This window comes from Montipora capricornis, chromosome 6, assembly GCF_036669925.1.
Source record: "Montipora capricornis isolate CH-2021 chromosome 6, ASM3666992v2, whole genome shotgun sequence".
In the NCBI taxonomy this organism is placed as follows: domain Eukaryota; kingdom Metazoa; phylum Cnidaria; class Anthozoa; order Scleractinia; family Acroporidae; genus Montipora; species Montipora capricornis.
In genome coordinates this window covers 43,724,679-43,745,304 of record NC_090888.1, presented here as the reverse complement: position 1 = coordinate 43,745,304, position 20,626 = coordinate 43,724,679, and the positions used below count along the sequence as shown (strand labels likewise).

The following is a 20,626-nucleotide window of genomic DNA, read 5'->3' as shown; positions in this document are numbered from 1 at the left end:
AGGAAGACAGTTAATTTTTTTAACGTTAATATGGCGGTATCTGACATGATTTTCCCTTTGACGTATATTCCAGTTATGTTGGTAAATGAAGGGGCCAATTCTTTTCGATGCCAAGTTCCAGGAGCCGACTGGGTTAATTCTTTGTATACTGCATTTTCTTCTCTGGAAAATTTCCACCACTGTTTCAGTACAAAGTCTTCTCTGGATTGCTGTAGGTCGATTCATGGCCGTGGTCTTTCCGATGAAAATTAAGATCATATCATCGAAGTTTCGCGCTATTGTCATTGCCTCAACCTGGATTGTGGAAGTAGTCATCAATTTTAAAGATTTTTAAAGTTTTGTCTGGACGATTATGTTGCATCTTCTGTGTTGTCTCGACACTCTTGCAGATTCCACCAGATCTCAACATTCCCATTCTCCAACACCCTCACCTCAAATGAAATCTCCTTATACCACACATCAGAACACTTCACATCATACTTCCGACAAAACTCTCAGTACACCTTGAACGGCTCCTTCAATGTTCCCTCTTCGCCAAACCAGTGCAACCACTCGCCACATGCTCAACCGACTGCCCTTGTAACACTCTCTGCACTTTAGATCTAGTCCTCCTCAACTGTGGCCCGAAAATACCTCGCTCGCATAACGACAACAACAACAACAACAACAACAACAATAATGATGATGATGATGATGATCTGCCAACACGTCGGAGTTGCGATGTTTCAACTTAGTTGCTTTTCACAGGAAAGCGTAAAGAACTGTGAGCCCCAACCGATATATTCCCATCGGTCATCGCCATTGATAAGATGAACACGGGCCATTTTAAGTCGCTCAGCTATGGATTTTTAAAATACGAATTTCTTGCTAAATACGCAAATCAAAATACACAAACATTGCATATAGCTGGGAAATGCACTCGCGTTCATTCTATTTCCTATAAAAGATTTATGTCTCCTAAGGTGATGAATTGTCAGGATTGCGTTAAAAAACTATTCCGAAAAGGCCTTACGATGTATATGGCGTTTACGAAAGACAATCGCTTCTCGGCCTTTTGGCTAAGAGTGCCATTGTCAGCCAATTGCACCCCTGTACTTTTTTCAGGATGTTATGAGGCTAGCATTACACGGTTAATCCCGTTACCGGCTCACGAAGGCGTTCTAGACCAAATATAAACATTTCGGGCAACGCAGCTGAAAATTGGGGAGACGTTTCCGTTCATAGTGGGGATTGTGCGGTAGTCTCATTTCTCTTGTGAACTGTGATCCTATTAGTATCCGCCATATAGTAAATGAACCCCTTCGCAGCTGGTATGTCGGCTGATAATGATAATATGAAAATTTCAGGACAATCTCTCAGCCAAGGACATTATCAGCCATCCTACCAGCAAGCCAGAAAGGGGTTTATTTATTTTATAACCCTCCCATTAATTTTCATATCGTGGAAAAAAACCGCTCGTATAATGTTGGTGTTGATCTGATGGCGTTCCTTGCTTTTTTTTTTTTTTCGATGCACTTTTCAAAATTTGACTAGAAAGAAAGCGTGTCGGTCTCAGGAAAAAAATCAAATCGTTTTCATTATCACTGCGAATCGAAAACTCGAAAACAAAAGGCGCTTTTTTTGCCTAAAGAAAAAAAAAATCCAACCGTGAAAGACAGAATGTGCAAAGTTTGGATGCCGGTTTGGATGACAGTGTTTTCAAATGCGGCTGTTTTTCACCCTTTCAAACTGCTGGTTTACTTTATACTCACAAGAAAAAAGGCAAGTGAATGTTTTAAATTCTCTGCTCAAGAAAATGACTCAGGATTAAATCCGTAAAGTCTGCTAAGGACTTTCTTCACATGTTCAAAGACGTTGAAAGCATATTTTGTTGACTTATTTGTATTTTCCGGAACAGCATTTGCGACCATCTTTTTAATGTCACTAGACTCCAGAAAACGAATTTGTTTTTCTTCCGCCGGGTCGCTGTACATCGTATCTTCACCGGAGCAATGGAACCTTGCCAAACAGCTGTCTTGAAAAAGGAGCAGGAGGGGAAGGGGACGGGGGGGATGTGGGGGGGGGGGGGAGGGAAAATATGGTGGCTCACCCCATGCCCAACTTCACTAAACGTTTTTTCTATCTACTATGACAAGGACTAGAGGGTGGATTTTGCATGATTCTTTAATTGCTCGATCAGTTGAAATCATAGAAATAAATAAATTACATCGAACCATATAGCTTAGCGGATCTCAATTTAAGTGTAAGTATTCTTATAATTATGTCTCGATTGCACTGATCCTTAGCGTGGCTATCCTCCCATTTGTTCCTTTTTTTAGCAATGTGTTTTTCATCCTTACGGTCTTGCGACAAATCAAAATTTCCTTTACTCCACGACGATAACTTTTGACAAAGGCTAAACATATCACTGGATTAGTTATGGAAGATAAGAATAGTCCCATGTAGACCATAAACCCGAACACGCTGTAAAGCCAACAAAACCTTGGATTGGATTCAAGGTATTTCCACTCTCCTGACGCTCTTAATATTGATACTGAAGCAAAAGAAGCAGAAAATATATAGAATACCACCACGATACAAAGGCTCATCTTTATGGCTTGCTGATTGCTTGTATTCTTTTGATATACTTTGCCAAGAACAGTCAATTTGCGTCGTCTACACAAGGTTACTCCAATAGCACAATACAAAATTGTCATGACGATCAAAGGAGCAAAAATGAAACCCCCGATAAGTACGAATGACCAAACCCTATACAGAGAATAATTATCATCTCTGTCCTCTGTGCACAATGTTAGTCCATTGTACTCCTGCACATTCACCGCGAAGAAATCTTTGGAGTTAACTGCTATTGCCACAGTCCAGGTGGAAGCAATGGCAATAGCGCGAAACCTAGAGGATATCATTTTGATTTTCATCGGGAAGACCACGGCCATGAATCGATCAATAGCGATCCAAAGAAGACTTTGCACAGAAACATAGAGGGAAACATTAAGGAGAAAGTTCAGCAATTTACACAGAACTAGTCCAGCCTTTCCATGCACTTTCCATTGAAGAGATTTTGTCGCTTCGCTCGCAAGGTGAACTGGAATTTGTACAATAGGGTAGATGAGGTCGGATACTGCCATGTTGACGATAAGGAAATTTACTGTTTTTCTAAGCTCTTTTCGTTTATAAACCACGACAATTATTAAAGTATTTCCAACCAAGCTGCTCACTAAAATGATGGACAAGAAAAACATTTTGAAGGCAGTGATGGAGCTAGGATGATTAAAGTAATCGTAGAAGTTACACTTGCCGCCATTTTGTGGGTTAGAAGATCCGTTGGTAAAATTTGCGGACATCATATTTTACAATTCACAATTGATTCCTCACTCCTTTTGAATTGATATTCTGTTAATTTGAAACAGTTTTCAATTTTGTGAAATCTCCGTAAGATCAAAAGACTTAATCCTTGCTTGCCATGCTTGTCAAACAGGCATATCAACTATTTTGAACGGACGGTAACATTGATGTTGCCCACAGCTGTTTTTGAGTTAATTAAAAAAAAAAGCAAATCATCGCGTATGTACTGAAAATGAATTATGATTGTAGCTGACCATTTTCAGTATCCAGACTTAGAGAAAAGTCGCATTTTAAGCCCGAACTATAATTCATTTGCAACCGTTTGTAATGCTTTCTCTACTTTTTTTTCTTTTAGCGTTTAAAACCTGTACTGAATCTTCCGTGCAAAACATTAAATTACTTTCTTTCGGCTATGAGCCAATATTTGCCAGATCATTGTGAAGGATAATTCAGACGACTATAACATTTTATTGACACGAGACCTTACTCAAAAGAAAGTTTATTCCATCTCCGCTTGTTTGTCAGTCCATGCAAACTTCTTTTCTTTAGATCGATACGAAAATTAAACCAGGCTAGCTCCTAAACAAAAGTATGACCAAGGTTTTACTGTTATTAATAATATCATCGTTTTCATTTTTATTTTATTGTTTTGCTTTTGAAAAGTCCCGGAAAGCTTTGACAGGTGTCTCCCATCATTTAAAATCGAACACAGATAATTTTTTTCAGTTCACTAGTTGGGACTGACGTGCAGCCATGGAACAATGATTATCCCAATAAATCCTCATTATAAAAATGTATTTTGTTCACAGTTAGTACACACGTTTCGGACTTCATTTCGCTTTTTAAAGACATTTGTGGTGTTTGCTAAGCGGATTGTAAATTGAAAGCATGATTTTTTCGGGATTTCATGTAGTTACTGCTTTAAGTAATGTCGCAAGGTAAAAATAAAAGGGAAGCAGAACAAAAATTGACTGAGAGGGTTCGGGTCAAATCGCATGCCCGCTTTTGAGACAGGCTACCTTTGTTAGTCCCGACTGTGCTCCCACCATTCATAACATACACAGCTCTCGACACCTCAAGAAAGTGGGCTGGATGCGTGGGCAAACCAACACAGACGGTTTTAGCATCGCATTTACGGCAAACACCAGCCAAAATTCTGAGTGTTTTTTTTTTTTTTTTTCAGATAAAAGAGACTTGTCAGATTTAATTTACCTCACCTCTTGGCTGTTAGCTGCAAATGAAGGCTAATTTCTCGAAAGAGAGAGACAAGTAAGAATAAAATGCGTTTTCAGGGTTTTAGGACGTCGACAATTATTTAATTAATGCAAGCAGCAACCTGATGTATGCGGTTGCCGTTTCTCGTGAAGTAAAGATCTCCGTATTGATGGGCATGCATTCGCTCTGTTTTTATATGCCAGTCTATCTGTCCGATCAAATTGAGAGGGTCCAGAAGTCGAGAAGCGAGCCTTTATCATACAGAGTCTGTGAGCAATACAATACTCTAAATTGAAGTTGAAGTTACTTTCAAACTGACAGAAAGATTTGTGCGAAACGTTGTTCAACAAGATCAACGAGAGAGGTTGCAATGGCTGCCCTGCTGCCTCCTCGCAACAGTTTTTTTTTTTTAAGTTAGACTCATTGTTAAATAAACGAATGTTCACACTCCCAAAAGGTTCCAGACCTCGCTTACTATACATTTTGCTACAAAGAAAGAATGTAAATTATGGTATGATCAATTTTAATATCACGAATATTTGAGTTATATTCTATGTGGCTTATAGCTTTTTTTTGCGTCTTTGCATTTTATCACATGTAATTCAGCTGAAAAGCTGGAAGTGGTGTTTTAATAAACGAATTTTCTTCTTTTTCTTCTTCTTCTTCTTCTTCTTCTTCTTCTTCTTCTTCTTCTTCTTCTTCTTCTTCTTCTTCTTCTTCTTCATCTTGTTAATCTTCTCAAAAGAGAGGGCTCCCTGCTTAAATCGAAGATTCAGACTATTTGGTTAAAATCGACTGTAATCCTCATTGATATTTTGAACATTTTAGTCCAGCATTTCGTTGTTTTCCGGACTACCGAATCAATCTCACTGCTCAATCTCAAATTGTGCTAATAATTTTTTTCAATGAATAGAAGTTCACTTGCAGCAAGTTCAGTTATCATATTTGTTTGTAAAACAGTGAAAAAGAGTAACCTGGCAATAAGCAAGCGGAAATTAAAGGGGTCTAGGTCACGCAATTTTAGGCAATTTCAGCATTGATCGAATGGTCATAGAATAAACTAAAATATCAAAATAACTCTTCAAAACTATAGACGAACTCTAACAAAACACAGGGAAGACAAGAAGGGACATAACTGACAAAACTGGAGATGATTGAAATGGATTGAATTTGGGTAAAAAGATAAACGTCGGCCCACCTTTTTTCAAATTTATATCAGTCTATATCAAAATGTCATTTACACAGCTGGAAAATCATTCTCAGTTGTTATGTGGTAGTGATTTTGCAAATGAAGGACTCTTGCTCTGCCAATTTGACGTTTAGAGCTCATTTAACAAAATTAAACAAAATTACCTAAAATAGCGTCAACTAGCCCCTTTAAGTACGCGCTGTTAAAAAAAGGCGCTGATCTAGTTAAAGGAGTAGTCAATTGCAAGGAAAAATTACATAGAACTTTTTTCCATTATATTAGCATTTATGTTGAAACCACGAATTTCAACCGAAAATTCTTTTCAGCAGTATGATTCAAGTATAAGCACTTTTTTTTCAAACTCTTAGTTCACAAAGCCCTGTGTTACAAAATTTCTGAAACTCGGCTGAAGACCATTAATTCTAGGAAGATAATATTTGTTACAAAACTCAGAACCTATTGCAGGCCTTTCCATCCTTCAATATCTGAAACTTGAATCAAACTAATAATTCAGGTCAGCATTTGTTATTAGCATTTTGTCTTGTCTTGTCAATACATTGGCTTAATATCTATGGCTTCTATATTTGAAGCCTCAGAGGTGGCATTAATTGGCTACATACACCCACATAGTTTGCGCTCACAGTGTTTTTCTTCTTTTTCTTCAAATTATACCAGTTGGAGGACGTTGACGATACTTTTTTCATGCAAGAGCGCCTGTGAATTGTATAGGAGGTTTTTACGTGACGTCATCGCCGCCATGTTGGTGGACGAAAACAAAGATCTCTCATTAGCTTCTTTTGTTCGTCTACCAGAAGTCGTACATTTCTATATTGTTATTGGTGCCCCAGAGGTTGGTTGAATAGTTGCGGTTACACTCGCCTTCTTCCCGAGGTAACCCTGTGGGTAATAGCCTCGGGCTGGGATCGGTTTGGGTTTCCGGTCAGGTTTAGTCCTCCGGTTACATTGCAAATAATTACCCAAGGTCAACTTTTGATCTGGCAGTATTTGGGTTTAAAATTGTTGACGGACCTGCACGACTCCTGCAGTTCGCAAATAGATTGCTCTTTCAGCCTTTATAGTTTAGCTCTTACAAGAGTGTCTTTTAGGGATTTTCCGTGACGATATGAGATGAGGGGCGGTTCCTTGAAGATATTTCATAATAGAGTTTAAAAGTGTTGACGGACCTGCACGACTACTGCAATCACAAAAAAACAAAACAAAACTTTGCCGCACTAAAAGAAATCGAATTAATGGGTATTTAGAGCAAAGACAGGTAAAATATACTCACTTTGAACCTCGAAAGTTGGCCATGTTTGATACCACATGTAATGAATTTGGTACGTGCCAGGATATTTGCCGCAATTTCAGCGCAACACCACAAAAATGTGCCCAGCATATGTTGCGGTTTCCGGAATTAATTTTTTCTTCCACCCGATTGGTTGAACTACTCTTGTGGTTAGATAAACCATAGTTAGTAGAGGAGATAAACCAAGATTAAACCCTACGACTTGGTTCGGGAAACGTCATGTATAATTCTTTTGTTCTTTTTGATGTATCCATAGTGATTCCCCATGGGCAGTTTCACTGTGGGAATAGAGGTTACACACAAAACACAAACTTCCAATGGGTAAAGTCTCACTTTCCCGTGGGCAAAGGGTCTAGTGGAACCGCAACTAATGTTGCCTACAAATTTTACCAACGGATTCCCTAAAAAACAGAACGAGACTTGTAATGTACAGGAATATTTTACCAAGCAGCCTATTTCCGTCAAAATGATCAGAATGGCTTTCTTGTTCATCATTTTACTAGTCAGCTTGAGGACGTGCGGCCAGCCAGAGTATGTTTTTCGGGATTTTTGTCTTGAGCAGGGTATCGAATTTATCATTTTTTGTCTTAATCAGGGTATCGATTTATCAAATTTTGTCTTAAACGGGGTTAAATGTCTTAAACAGGGTATCAAAAATCAGACTTCTGTCTTAAACAGGGTAGGAAAATCAGCGATATTTGTCTTAAACAGGTTCAGGGTATGAGGGGCCGCGCCGCATCTCCCCACCCAGGGATATATCGAGTCCCTCTTCCCCCCCCACCGGTCGGAAATACACTAATAATCCTTGTAGTTTATAAAAAGAAAGAACTTAGGAAGACAGTTAATTTTTTTTATCGTTAATATGGCGGTATCTGACATGATTTTCCCTTTGACGTATATTCCAGTTATGTTGGTAAATGAAGCGACCAATTCTTTTCGATGGCAAGTTCCAGGAGCCGACCGGGTTAATTCTTTGCATACTGCATTTTCTTCTCTGGAAAATTTCCACCACTGTTTCAGTACAAAGTCTTCTCTGGATTGCTGTAGGTCGATTCATGGCCGTGGTCTCTCCGATGAAAATTAAGATCATATCATCGAAGTTTCGCGCTATTGTCATTGCCTCAACCTGGATTGTGGAAGTAGTCATCAATTTTAAAGATTTTTGAAGTTTTGTCTGGACGATTATGTTGCATCTTCTGTGTTGTCTCGACACTCTTACAGATCCTACCAGATCTCAACATTCTCATCCTCCAACACCCTCACCTCAAATGAAACCTCCTATACCACACATCAGAACACTTCACATCATACTTCCGACAAAACTCTCAGTACACCTTGAACGGCTCCTTCAATGTTCCCTCTTTGCCAAACCAGTGCAACCACTCGCCACATGCTCAACCGACTGCCCTTGTCACACACTCTGCACTTTAGCTCTAGTCCTCCTCAACTGTGGCCCGAAAATACCTCGCTCGCATAACAACAACAACAACAATAATAATGATGATGATAATAATAAATAATAATAATAATAATAATAATAATAATAATAATAATAATGATATAGCTAATATGATTGATACCACCAATCAGAACATCAGAAAGCTGCGTACCGGTGTATTTTCTAGAAAACAGACGCCGCAACTCGCACTGCCAACACGTCGGAGTTGCGATGTTTCAACTTAGTTGCTTTTCACAGGAACGCGTAAAGAACTGCGAGCCCCAACCGATATATTCCCATCGGTCATCACCATTGATAAGATGAACACGGGCCATTTTAAGTCGCTCAGCTATGGATTTTTAAAATACGAATTTCTTGCTAAATACGCAAATCAAAATACACAAACATTGCATATAGCTGGGAAATGCACTCGCGTTCACTCTATTTCCTATAAAAGATTTATGTCTCCTAAGGTGATGAATTGTCAGGATTGCGTTAAAAGACTATTCCGAAAAGGCCTTACGATGTATATGGCGTTTACGAAAGACAATCGCTTCTCGGCCTTTTGGCTATGAGTGTCATTGTCAGCCAATTGCACCCCTGTACTTTTTTCAGGATGTTATGAAGCTAGCATTACACGGTTAATCCCGTTACCGGCTCACGAAGGCGTTCTAGACCAAATATAAACATTTCGGGCAACGCAGCTGTAAATTGGGGTGAAGTTTTCGGGGATTGTGCGGTAGTGTCATTTCTCTTGTGAACTGTGATCCTATTAGCATCCGCCATATAGTAAATGAACCCCTTCGCAGCTGGTATGTCGGCTGATAATGATAATATGAAATTTTCAGGACAATCTCTCAGCCAAGGACATTATCAGCCATCATACAAGCAAGCCAGAAAGGGGTTTATTTATTTTATAACCCTCCCATTAATTGTCATATCGCAAAAAAAAACCGCTCGTATAATGTCGGTGTTGATCTGATGGCGTTCCTTGCTTTTTTTTTTCGATGCACTTTTCAAAATTTGACTAGAAAGAAAGCGTGTCGGTCTCAGGAAAAAAATCAAATCATTTTCATTATCACTGTGAATCGAAAACTCGAAAAAAAAAGGCGCTTTTTTTGCCTAAAGAAAAAAAATCCAACCGTGAAAGACAGAATGTGCAAAGTTTGGATGCCGGTTTGGATGACAGTGTTTTCAAATGCGGCTGTTTTTCACCCTTTCAAACTGTTGGTTTACTTTATACTCACAAGAAAAAAGGCAAGTGAATGTTTTAAATTCTCTGCTCAAGAAAATGACTCAAGATTAAATCTGTAAAGTCTGCTAAGGACTTTCTTCACATGTTCAAAGACGTTGAAAGCATATTTTGTTGACTTATTTGTATTTTCCGGAACAGCATTTGCGACCATCTTTTTAATGTCACTAGACTCCAGAAAACGAGTTTGTTTTTCTTCCGCCGGGTCGCTGTGCATCGTATCTTCACCGGAGCAATGGAACCTTGCCAAACAGCTGTCTGAAAAAAGGAGCAGGAGGGGAAGGGGACGTTTTTTCTATCTACGATGACAAGGACTAGAGGCTGGATTTTGCATGATTCTTTAATCGCTCCATCAGTTGAAATCATAGAAATAAATAAATTACATCGAACCATATAGCTGAGCGGATCTCAATTTAAGAGTAAGTATTCTTATGTCTTGATTGCACTGATCCTCAGCGTGGCTATCCTCCCATTTGTTCCGTTTTTCAGGAATGTGTTTTTGATTCTTACGGTCTTGCGACAAATCAAAATTTCCTTTACTCCACGACGATAACTTTTGACAAAGGTTAAACATATCACTGGATTAGTTATGGAAGATAAGAAAAGTGCTCTGTAGACCATAAACCCGAGCACACCGTAAAGCCAACAAAACCTTGGATTGGATTCAAGGTATTTCCACTCTCCTGACGCTCTTAATATTGATAGCGTGGCAAAAGAGGCAGAAAATATATAAAATACCACCACTATGCAAAGGCTCATCTTTATGGCTTGCTGATTGCTTGTATTCTTTTGATACACTTTGCCAAGAACTGTCAATTTGCTTCTTCTACACACGGTTACTCCAATAGCACAATACAAAATTGTCATGACGATCAAAGGAGCAAAAATGAAACCCCCGATAAGTACGAATGACCAAACCCTATACAGAAAATAATTATTATCTCTGTCCTCTGTGCACAATGTTAGTCCATTGTACTCCTGCACCTTTACCGCGAAGAAATCTTTGGAGTTAACTACTATTGCCACAGTCCAGGTGGAAGCAATGGCAATAGCGCGAAACCTAGAGGATATCATTTTGATTTTCATCGGGAAGACCACGGCCATGAATCGATCAATAGCGATCCAAAGAAGACTTTGCACAGAAACACAGAGGGAAACATGAAGGAGAAAGTTCAGCAATTTACACAGAACTAGTCCAGCCTTTCCATGCACTTTCCATTCAGGAGATTTTGTCGCTTCGCTCGCAAGGTGAACTGGAATTTGTACAATAGGATAGATGAGGTCGGATACTGCCATGTTGACGATAAGGAAATTTACTGTTTCTCTAAGCTCTTTTCGTTTATAAACCACGACAATTATTAAAGTATTTCCAACCAAGCTGCTCACTAAAATGATGGACATGAAAAACATTTTGAAGGCAGTGATGGAGCTAGGATGATTAAAGTAATCGTAGAGGTTGCACTTGCCGCCATTTTGTGGGTTAGAAGATTCGTTGGTAAAATTTGCGGAGATCATATTTTACAATTCACAATTGATTCCTCACTCCTTTTGAATTGATATTCTGTTAATTTGAAACAGTTTTCAATTTTGTGAAATCTCCGTAAGATCAAGAGACTAAATCCTTGCTTGCCATGCTTGTCAAACAGGACGGACGGTAACATTGATGTTGCCCACAGCTGTTTTTGAGTTAATTAAAAAAAAGGCAAATCATCGAGTATGTACTGAAAATGAATTATGATTGTAGCTGACCTTTTTCAGTATCCAGACTTAGAGAAAAGTCGCATTTTAAGCCCGAACTATAATTCATTTGCAACCGTTTGTAATGCTTTCTCTACTTTTTTTTTTCTTTTAGCGTTTAAAACCTGTACTGAATCTTCCGTGCAAAAAATTAAATTACTTTCTTTCGGCTATGAGCCAATATTTGCCAGATCATTGTGAAGGATAATTCAGACGACTATAACATTTTATTGACACGAGACCTTACTCAAAAGAAAGTTTATTCCATCTCCGCTTGTTTGTCAGTCCATGCAAACTTCTTTTCTTTAGATCGATACGAAAATTAAACCAGGCTAGCTCCTAAACAAAAGTATGACCAAGGTTTTACTGTTATTAATAATATCATCGTTTTCATTGTTATTTTATTGTTTTTCTTTTGAAAAGTCCTGGAAAGCTTTGACAGGTGTCTCCCATCATTTCAAATGGAACACAGATAATTTTTTCAGTTCACTAATTGGGACTGACGTGCAGCCATGGAACAATCATTATCTCAATAAATCCTCATTATAAAAATGTATTTTGTTGACGGTTAGTACACACGTTTCGGAGTTCATTTCGAGTTTTAAAGACATTTGTGGTGTTTGCTTAGCGGATTGTAAATTGAAACCTTGATTTTTTCGGGATTTCATGTAGTTACTGCCTTAAGTAATGTCGCAAGGTAAAAATAAAAGGGAAGCCGGACAAAAATTGACTGAGAGGATTCGTGTCAAATCGCATACCCGCTTTTGAGACAGGCTAACTTTGTTAGCACCGACAGGCCTCCCAACATTCATAAAATAAACAGCTCTCGACACCTCAAGAAAGTGGGCTGGACGCGTGGGCGAACCAACACAGACGGTTTTAGCATTGCATTTACGGCAAACACCAGCCAAAGTTTTTTTTTATTTTTTTTTCAGATAAAAGAGACTTGTCAGATTTAATTTATCTCACCTCTTGGCTGTTAGCTGCAAATGAAGGCTAATCTCTGGAAAGAGAGAGACAAGTAAGAATAAAATGCGTTTTCACGGTTTTAGGACGTCGACAATTATTTAATTAAAGCAAGCAGGAACCTGATGTATGCAGTTGCCGTTCCTCGTGAAGCAAAGCCAGTCTATCTGTCCGATGAAATTGAGAGGGCCAGGAAGTCTAGAAGCGAGACTTTATCATACAGAGTCGGTGAGCACTACAATCATAAATTGAAGTTGAAGTTACTTTCAAACTGACAGAAAGATTTGTGCGTAACGTTGTTCAACAAGATCAACGAGAGAGGTTGCAATGGCTGCCCTGCTGCCAGCTCGCAACAGGTTTTTTTTTTTTAAGTTAGACTCATTGTTAAATAAACGAATGTTCACACTCCCAAAAAGTTCCAGACGTCGCTTACTATACATTTTGCTACAAAGAAAGAATGTAAGTTATGGTATGATCAATTTTAATATCACGAATATTTGAGTTTCATGCTATGTGGCTTATAGCTTATTTTTGCATCTTTGCATTTTATCACATGTGATTCAGCTGAAAAGCTGGAAGTGGTGTTTTAATAAACCGATTTTCTTCTTCTTTGTCTTCTTTATCTTGTTAATCTTCTCAAAAGAGAGGGCTTCCTGCTTAAATCGAAGATTCAGACTATTGGGTTATTTGGTTAAAATCGACTGTAGTCCTCATTGATATTTTGAACATTTTAATCCGGCATTTCGTCGTTTTCCGGACTACCGGATCAATCTCACTGATCAATCTCAAATTGTGCTAGTACATTTTTTCAATGAATAGTAGTTCACCTGCATCAAGTTCAGTTATCATATTTGTTTGTAAAACAGTGAAAAAGAGTAACCTGGCAATGAGCAAGCGGAAATTAAAGGGGTCTAGGTCACGCAATTTTAGGCAATTTCAGCACTGATCGAATGGTCATAGAATTAACTAAAATATCAAAATAACTGTTCAAAACTATAGAAGAACAAAACACAGGGAAGACAAGAAGGGACATAACTGGACAAAACTGGAGAGGATTGAAATGGATTGAATTTGGGTAAATTTGAAAAACGTCGGCCCACCTTTTTTCAAATTTATATCAGTCTATATCAAAATGTCATTTACACACCAGCTGGAAAATTATTCTCAGTTGTTATGTGGCAGTGATTTCGCAAATGAAACACTCTTGTTCTGCCAATTTGACGTTTAGAGCTCATAATTAACAAAATTAAATAAAATTACCTAAAATAGCGTGACCTAGCCCCTTTAAGTATGCGCTGTTAAAAAAAGGCGCTGATCTAGTTAAAGGAGTAGTCAATTGCAAGGAAAAATTACATAGAACTTTTTTCCATTATATTAGAATTCATGTTGAAACCACGAATTTCAACCGAAAATTCTTTTCAGCACTATGATTCAAGTATAAGCACTTTTTTTTTCAAACTCTGAGTTCACAAAGCCCTGTGTTACAAAAATACTGAAACTCGGCTGAAGACCATAAATTCTAGGAAGATAATATTTTACAAAAGTCAGCACCTATTGCAGGCCTTTCCATCCTTCAATATCTGAAATTTGAATCAAACTAATAATTCAGGTCAGCATTTGTTATTAGCACTTTGTCTTGTCTTGTCAGTACATTGGCTTAATATCTACGGATTCTATATTTGAGGCCTCAGAGGTGGCATCAATTGGCTACATACACCCACATAGTTTGCGCTCACAGTGTTTTTCTTCTTTTTCTTCAAATTATACCAGTTGGAGGACGTTGACGATACTTTTTTCATGCAAGAGCGCCTGTGAATTGTATAGGAGGTTTTTACGTGACGTCATCACCGCCATGTTGGTGGACGAAAACAAAGATCTCTTATTAGCTGCTTTTGTTCGTCCAGCAGATGTCGTACATTTCTATATTGTTATTGGTGTCCTTAGAGGTTGGTTGAAAACGTCCTATTCATTAGTTGCGGTTACACTCGCCTTCTGCCCGAGGTAACCCTGTGGGTAATTGCCTTGGGCTGGGATCGGTTTGGAATTCCGGTCAGGTTTAGTCCTCCGGTTACATTGCAAATAATTACCCAAGGTAAACTTTTGATCTGGCAGTATTTGGGTTTAACATTGTTGACGGGCCTGCACGACTCCTGCAGTTCGCAAATAGATTGCTCTTTCAGCCTTTATAGTTTAGCTCTTACTAGAGTGTTCTTAGGGATTTTCCTTTGCGATATGAAATAAGGGGCGGCTCCTTAAAGATATTTCATAATAGAGTTTAAAAGTGTTGACGGACCTGCACGACTCCTGCAGTTCGCAAAAAACAAAACAAAACTTTGCCGCACTAAAAGAAATCGAATTAATGGGTATTCAGAGCAAAGACAAGTAAAATATACTCATTTTGAACCTGGAAAGTTGGCCATATTTGATACCGCGTGTAATGAATTTGGTAGGTGCCAGGATATTTGTCGCAATTTCAGCGCAACACCACAAAAATGTGCCCAGCAAGTGCTGCTATTTCCGGAATTAAATTTTCTTCCACCCGATTGGTTGAACTACTCTTGTGGTTAGATAAACCATAGTTAGTAGAGGAGATAAACCAAGACTAAACCCCACGACTTGGTTCGGGAAACGTCATGGGTAATTCTTTTGTTCTTTTTGATGTATCCATAGTGATTCCCCATGGGCTGTTTCACTGTGGGAATAGAGGTTACACAAAAAACACAGACTTCCCATGGGTAAAGTCTCACTTTCCCGTGGGCAAAAGGTCTAGTGGAACCGCAACTAATGTTGCCTACAAATTTTACCAACGGATTTCCGAAAAAACAGAGCGAGACTTGTAATGTACAGGAATATATTACCAAGCAGCCTATTTCCGTCAAAATGATCAGAATGGCTTTCTTGTCCATCATTTTACTAGTCAGATTGGTCGGAAATACACTAATAATCCTTGTAGTTTATAAAAAGAAAGAACTTAGGAAGACAGTTAATTTTTTTAACGTTAATATGGCGGTATCTGACATGATTTTCCCTTTGACGTATATTCCAGTTATGTTGGTAAGTGAAGCGACCAATTCTTTTCGATGGCAAGTTCCAGGAGCGACCGGGCTAATTCTTTGCATACTGCATTTTCTTCTCTGGAAAATTTCCACCACTGTTTCAGGACAAAGTCTTCTCTGGATTGCTGTAGGTCGATTCATGGCCGTGGTCTTTCCGATGAAAATTAAGATCATATCATCGAAGTTTCGCGCTATTGTCATTGCTTCAACCTGGATTGTGGCAGTAGTCATCAATTTTAAACATCTTTAAAGTTTTGTCTGGACGATTATGTTGCATCTTCTGTGTTGTCTCGACACTCTTACAGATCCTACCAGATCTCAACATTCCCAACCTCCAACACCCTCACCTCAAATGAAACCTCCTTATACCACTCATCAGAACACTTCACATCATACTTCCGACAAAACTCTCAGTACACCTTGAACGGCTCCTTCAATGTTCCCTCTTCGCCAAACCAGTGCAACCACTCGCCACATGTTCAACCGACTCACCTTGTCACACACTCTGCACTTTAGATCTAGTCCTCCTCAACTGTGGCCCGAAAATACCTCGCTCGCATACCAACAACAACAACAATAATAATAATAATAATAATAATAATAAGAAGAAGAAGAAGAAGAAGAAGAAGAACAATAATAATTTTTTTTTTAAATAACAGAAACTTTATTTCAACTATCAAAACAGTTAGTAAATATTTACAATTTTAAACTATATATCGAAATTATTTACAAATTTTAAAACCTAATTTATATGTTCACGATATATAACTATTTATGATATGTGAATAATTTATAAATTGGAAAAAGACAATTAAGCATTACTAAAGAAAAAGCTGATAAAAAAATTAACTAGTAATAGTAATAATAATAATTTAAAATAATAATAATAATAATATAGCCAATATGATTGATACCACCTATCAAAACATCAGAAAGCTGCGTACCGGTGCATTTTCTAGAAAACAGAAGCCGCAACTCGCACCGCCAACAGGTCGGAGTTGCGATGTTTCGACTTCGTTGCTTTTCACAGGAACGCGTAAAGAACTGTGTGTCCCAACGGATATATTCCCATCCGTCATCACCATTGATAAGATGACCACGCGCCATTTTAAGTCGCTCAGCTATAGATTTTTAAAATACGAATTTCTCTTGTGAACTGTGATCCTATTAGGTCTTTTGGTGAGAATCCGGTGTATCAGCGATGAAGTGCTTTAGTCGCTCAACTTAGCTCAACTTATACCACGTGTACATGAGACTTGGGCGCTTCTAATAGAGTGCTTGTAATAACCATATCTGTCATTCTGCGCAGGGGCTCAGAGGATGGTTTCCGTTCTGGCCCCAGTTGTTCAAAAGCCGGATAACGCTATCCACTGGATAAATCACTAATCATTGGATAGCGCAATTGGTTTCGCTATTACCTATCCACTGGATAGTGATTAATCCGAAGGATAGAGCTTTTGTTTGAACAACTGGGGCCTGGTTTATCTGTTGGAGTCAAGTGTACAGTCCATGGTTATCTTCTTATTCCTACCCCTTCCCCTCATCACAACTTAGTTTTCTTCATCCGGTACTTGGAACAGACTCTCCAAGAATAAAGCAAAACTCGTTGAAAAATCACCCTTTCCATGTAGATATGATCATACAGGGTCCTCTTTGAGGTGCATATCTTTTTTTTTTTTTTAAGTTTCCTCACCTTGTCTTGGTGTACTACAAATCAGATTACTCCACAGATTTCTCTCTGGTGTCAGTCCACTCACACACTGGATCAAAAAGGATGGATTTTTCGACTGTCTAAATTACTTGTGACTGAGATAATTATTGGGTCACGAAATCATCTCATACGCCATATAGTAAATTAACCTCTTCGGGCGGCTGGTATGTTGGCTGATAATGATAAAATAAAATTTTTAGGAAAATTTCAATCAAGGACATTATCAGCTATCACACCAGCAAGCCAGAAAGGGATTTATTTATTTTATAACCCTCCCATTAATTTTCATATCGCGGAAAAAAAAACACTCGTAAAATGCCAGTGTTGGCGTTCCTTGCTTTTTTTTTTTTTCGATGCACTGTTCAAAATTTGACTGGGAAGAAAATGTGTCGGTTTCAGGAAAAAGTCAAATCGTTTTAATTGTCACTGCGAATCGAAAACTCGAAAACAAGGTGCTTTTTTTTGCCGCTACTAAAAAAGAAATTCTACCATAAAAGACAGAATGTGCAAAGTTTGGGATGGCTTTCCACCCGAACTTCACTAACGGTTTCTAATATGACAAGGGCTAGAGGCTGGATTTTGCAGGATTCCTTAATCGCCCGATCAGTTGAAATCAGAGTAATAAATAAATTACATCGAACCATATAACTTAGCGGATCTCAATTTAAATGTAAGTATTCTTATGTCTCGATTGCACTGATCCTTAGCGTGGCTATCCTCCCATTTGTTCCTTTCTTCAGCAGTGTGTTTTTCATCCTTACGGTCTTGCGACAAACGAAAATTTCCTTTACTCCACGAGGACAACTTTTGACAAAAGTTAAATCACAAACCCATAAGGGTTGAAACGTGTAACGCGCGTTCACAGCTTCCGAATATTCAGTGCGAACTGATTGGTTGAATGTTTCAGTGCTAAGTACCATATTTGGAAACCCCTCGCTCTTGTTGTTCCAAACATGGTACTTAGTAAATTGAATATTCAGAAGCTTGTTTCCCAGCACACAAGGGGCCGTTACACCTTTCAACCCTTATGGGTTTCTGGTTAAACATATCACTGGATTAGTTATGGAAGATAAGAATAGTCCTATGTAGACCATAAACCCGAACACGCCGTAAAGCCAACAAAACCTTGGATTGGGTTCAAGGTATTTCCACTCTCCTGACGCTCTTAATATTGATAGCGTAGCAGAAGAAACAGAAAATGTATAAAATGCCACCACGATACAAAGGCTCATCTTTATGGCTTGCTGATTGCTTGTATCCTTTTGATACACTTTGCCAAGAACTGTCAATTTGCGTCGCCTACACAAGGTTACTCCAATAGCGCAATACAAAATTGTCATGACGATCAAAGGAGCAAAGATGAAACCACCGACAAGAACAAATGACCAAACCCTATACAGAGAATAATTATTATCTCTGTCCTCTGTGCACAACGTTAGTCCATGGTACTCCTGCACCTTTATCGTGAAGAAATCTTTGGAGTTAACGACTATTGCCACAGTCTAGGTGGAAGCAATGGCAACAGCGCGAAGCCTAGAGGATATCATTTTGATTTTCATCGGAATGACCATGGCCATGAATCGATCAACAGCAATCCAAAGAAGACTTTTCACAGAAACACAGAGGGAAACGTGAAGAAGAAAGTTCCCCAATTTACACAGAACTATTCCAACCGTTTCATGCACTTTCCTTTGAGGAGATTTGGTCGCTTCACTCACAAGGCTAAGTGGAATTGCTACAATAGGGAAGATGAGGTCGGATACTGCCATGTTGGCAATAAGGAAATTTACTGTTTTTCTAAGCTCTTTTGGCTTATAAACCACTACACCTATTTAAGCATTTCCAACGAAGCTTGTCAGTAAAATGATGGACATGAAAAACATTTTGAATGCAGTGATGGAGCTAGGCTGATTAGAGAAATCGTAGAGGTTGCAATTGCCGTCGTTCTGTGGGTTAGAAAATCCGTTGCTAAAATTTGCGGAAATCATATTTTACAATTCACAGTCGCTTTCGCACTCCTCTTGAATTGATATTCTGTTAATTTTAAGCAGGTTTCAATTTTTGCTGAAATCTCTGTAAGATCAGAAGGCTAAATCCTTGCTTGCCATACTTGTCAGGCAGACCGTAAGAACTATTTTGAAAAGACGGCAACACTGATGTAAGTTGCTCACAGCTATTTTTTGTTACTGAAAAACATTTTAGGTTCTTCGTATCTTGCATTAAAATACAGCCAATCATCGACTGAGCTCACTGGGCTCGGTTTTAATAATAATGTTCTGAAAATGCAACCGTTTGGGATGCTTTCTCTGCATATTTATTTATTTATTCTTTAGCGTTTATAACCTGTACTGAATTATCCGTGCAAAATATTCTGCTTTAAAAAATTAAATTACTTTTCTTTCAGCTCTAAGCCAACATTTGCCAGGTCATTGTAAAAGAGAATTCAGACTACTATAACATTTTATTGACACTGGGCCTTATTAAAAAGAAAGTTCTTCAATCTCCGCTTGTTTGTTAGGCCATACAAAATTCTCTCCTTTAAACACGAAAATTAAACAAAAGTATGACTAAGGTTTTACTAATATTAATAGTATCACGGGTTTGTTTTAATTCATTTTTATTTTAGTATTTTGTTTTTGAAAAGTCCCGGAAAGCTGTGACAGGTGTCTCCCATCTTTTCAAATCTCCGTTTGTTTGTCAGTCCATACAAAATTATTTCCTTTAGAGACGAAAATTAAACCTGCTCCTTAACAAAAGGATGACTAAGGTTTTACTTTTGTTAATAATATCACAGTTTTGCTTAATTCATTTTTAGTTTATTACTGTGTTTTCGAAAAGTCCTGGAAAGATGTCACAGGTGTCTCCCATCTTTTCAAATCGAACACAGATAAATTTTTCAGTTCAAGTTAGGCCTGACATGCAGCTATGGAACAATCGCAATAAATCCTCATTTTAAAACCAACTTTAACGATGAAATGTTATATGACTGAAATGAATCATATATTGAGCTGCGGATATGAAATCAAATAAAGCAATGATCCTTCATTTGATTTCATATCCGCAATTCAATGTATGATCCATTTCATACATCATTTCATCGTTGATTCATTCCTGACGGGAACATGAGAACCCACAAATGACCAGCTCCCAACGTTAGTGGCTTCATAGCTCAGTTGTTTATAATTAGAGCGTCGCATCGGTATCGCGGGTTCAGCAAACCACGTTGAAGTACTGAATTTTTCAGGCTCCTCTTCGCAATTGCAAAAATTGCATTCCTAACTTCGAGGATCATATCTTCATTTGAAAATTTGTTGACGATTCTTACACACGTTTCGGAGTTTACTTTGAGTTTTAAGGCATTTGTACATGTGCTGTTTGCTAAGCGGATTGTAAAATGAAAGCATGAAATTTTCG

The 20,626-nt window shown here is 38.3% G+C and overlaps 2 protein-coding genes across 2 annotated transcripts; both read right to left on the bottom strand.

Annotated features, from left to right (window-relative positions):
• Positions 1–2,258: 2,258 nt before the first annotated feature.
• On the bottom strand, positions 2,259–3,125 carry LOC138053971 (QRFP-like peptide receptor). Its single transcript, XM_068900493.1, has one exon. The coding sequence runs from the start codon at positions 3,123–3,125 to the stop codon at positions 2,259–2,261; it is 867 nt and encodes a 288-aa protein (XP_068756594.1).
• Positions 3,126–10,171: 7,046 nt separating this feature from the next.
• LOC138053970 (QRFP-like peptide receptor) lies at positions 10,172–11,038 on the bottom strand. Its single transcript, XM_068900492.1, has one exon. The coding sequence runs from the start codon at positions 11,036–11,038 to the stop codon at positions 10,172–10,174; it is 867 nt and encodes a 288-aa protein (XP_068756593.1).
• Positions 11,039–20,626: the final 9,588 nt, after the last annotated feature.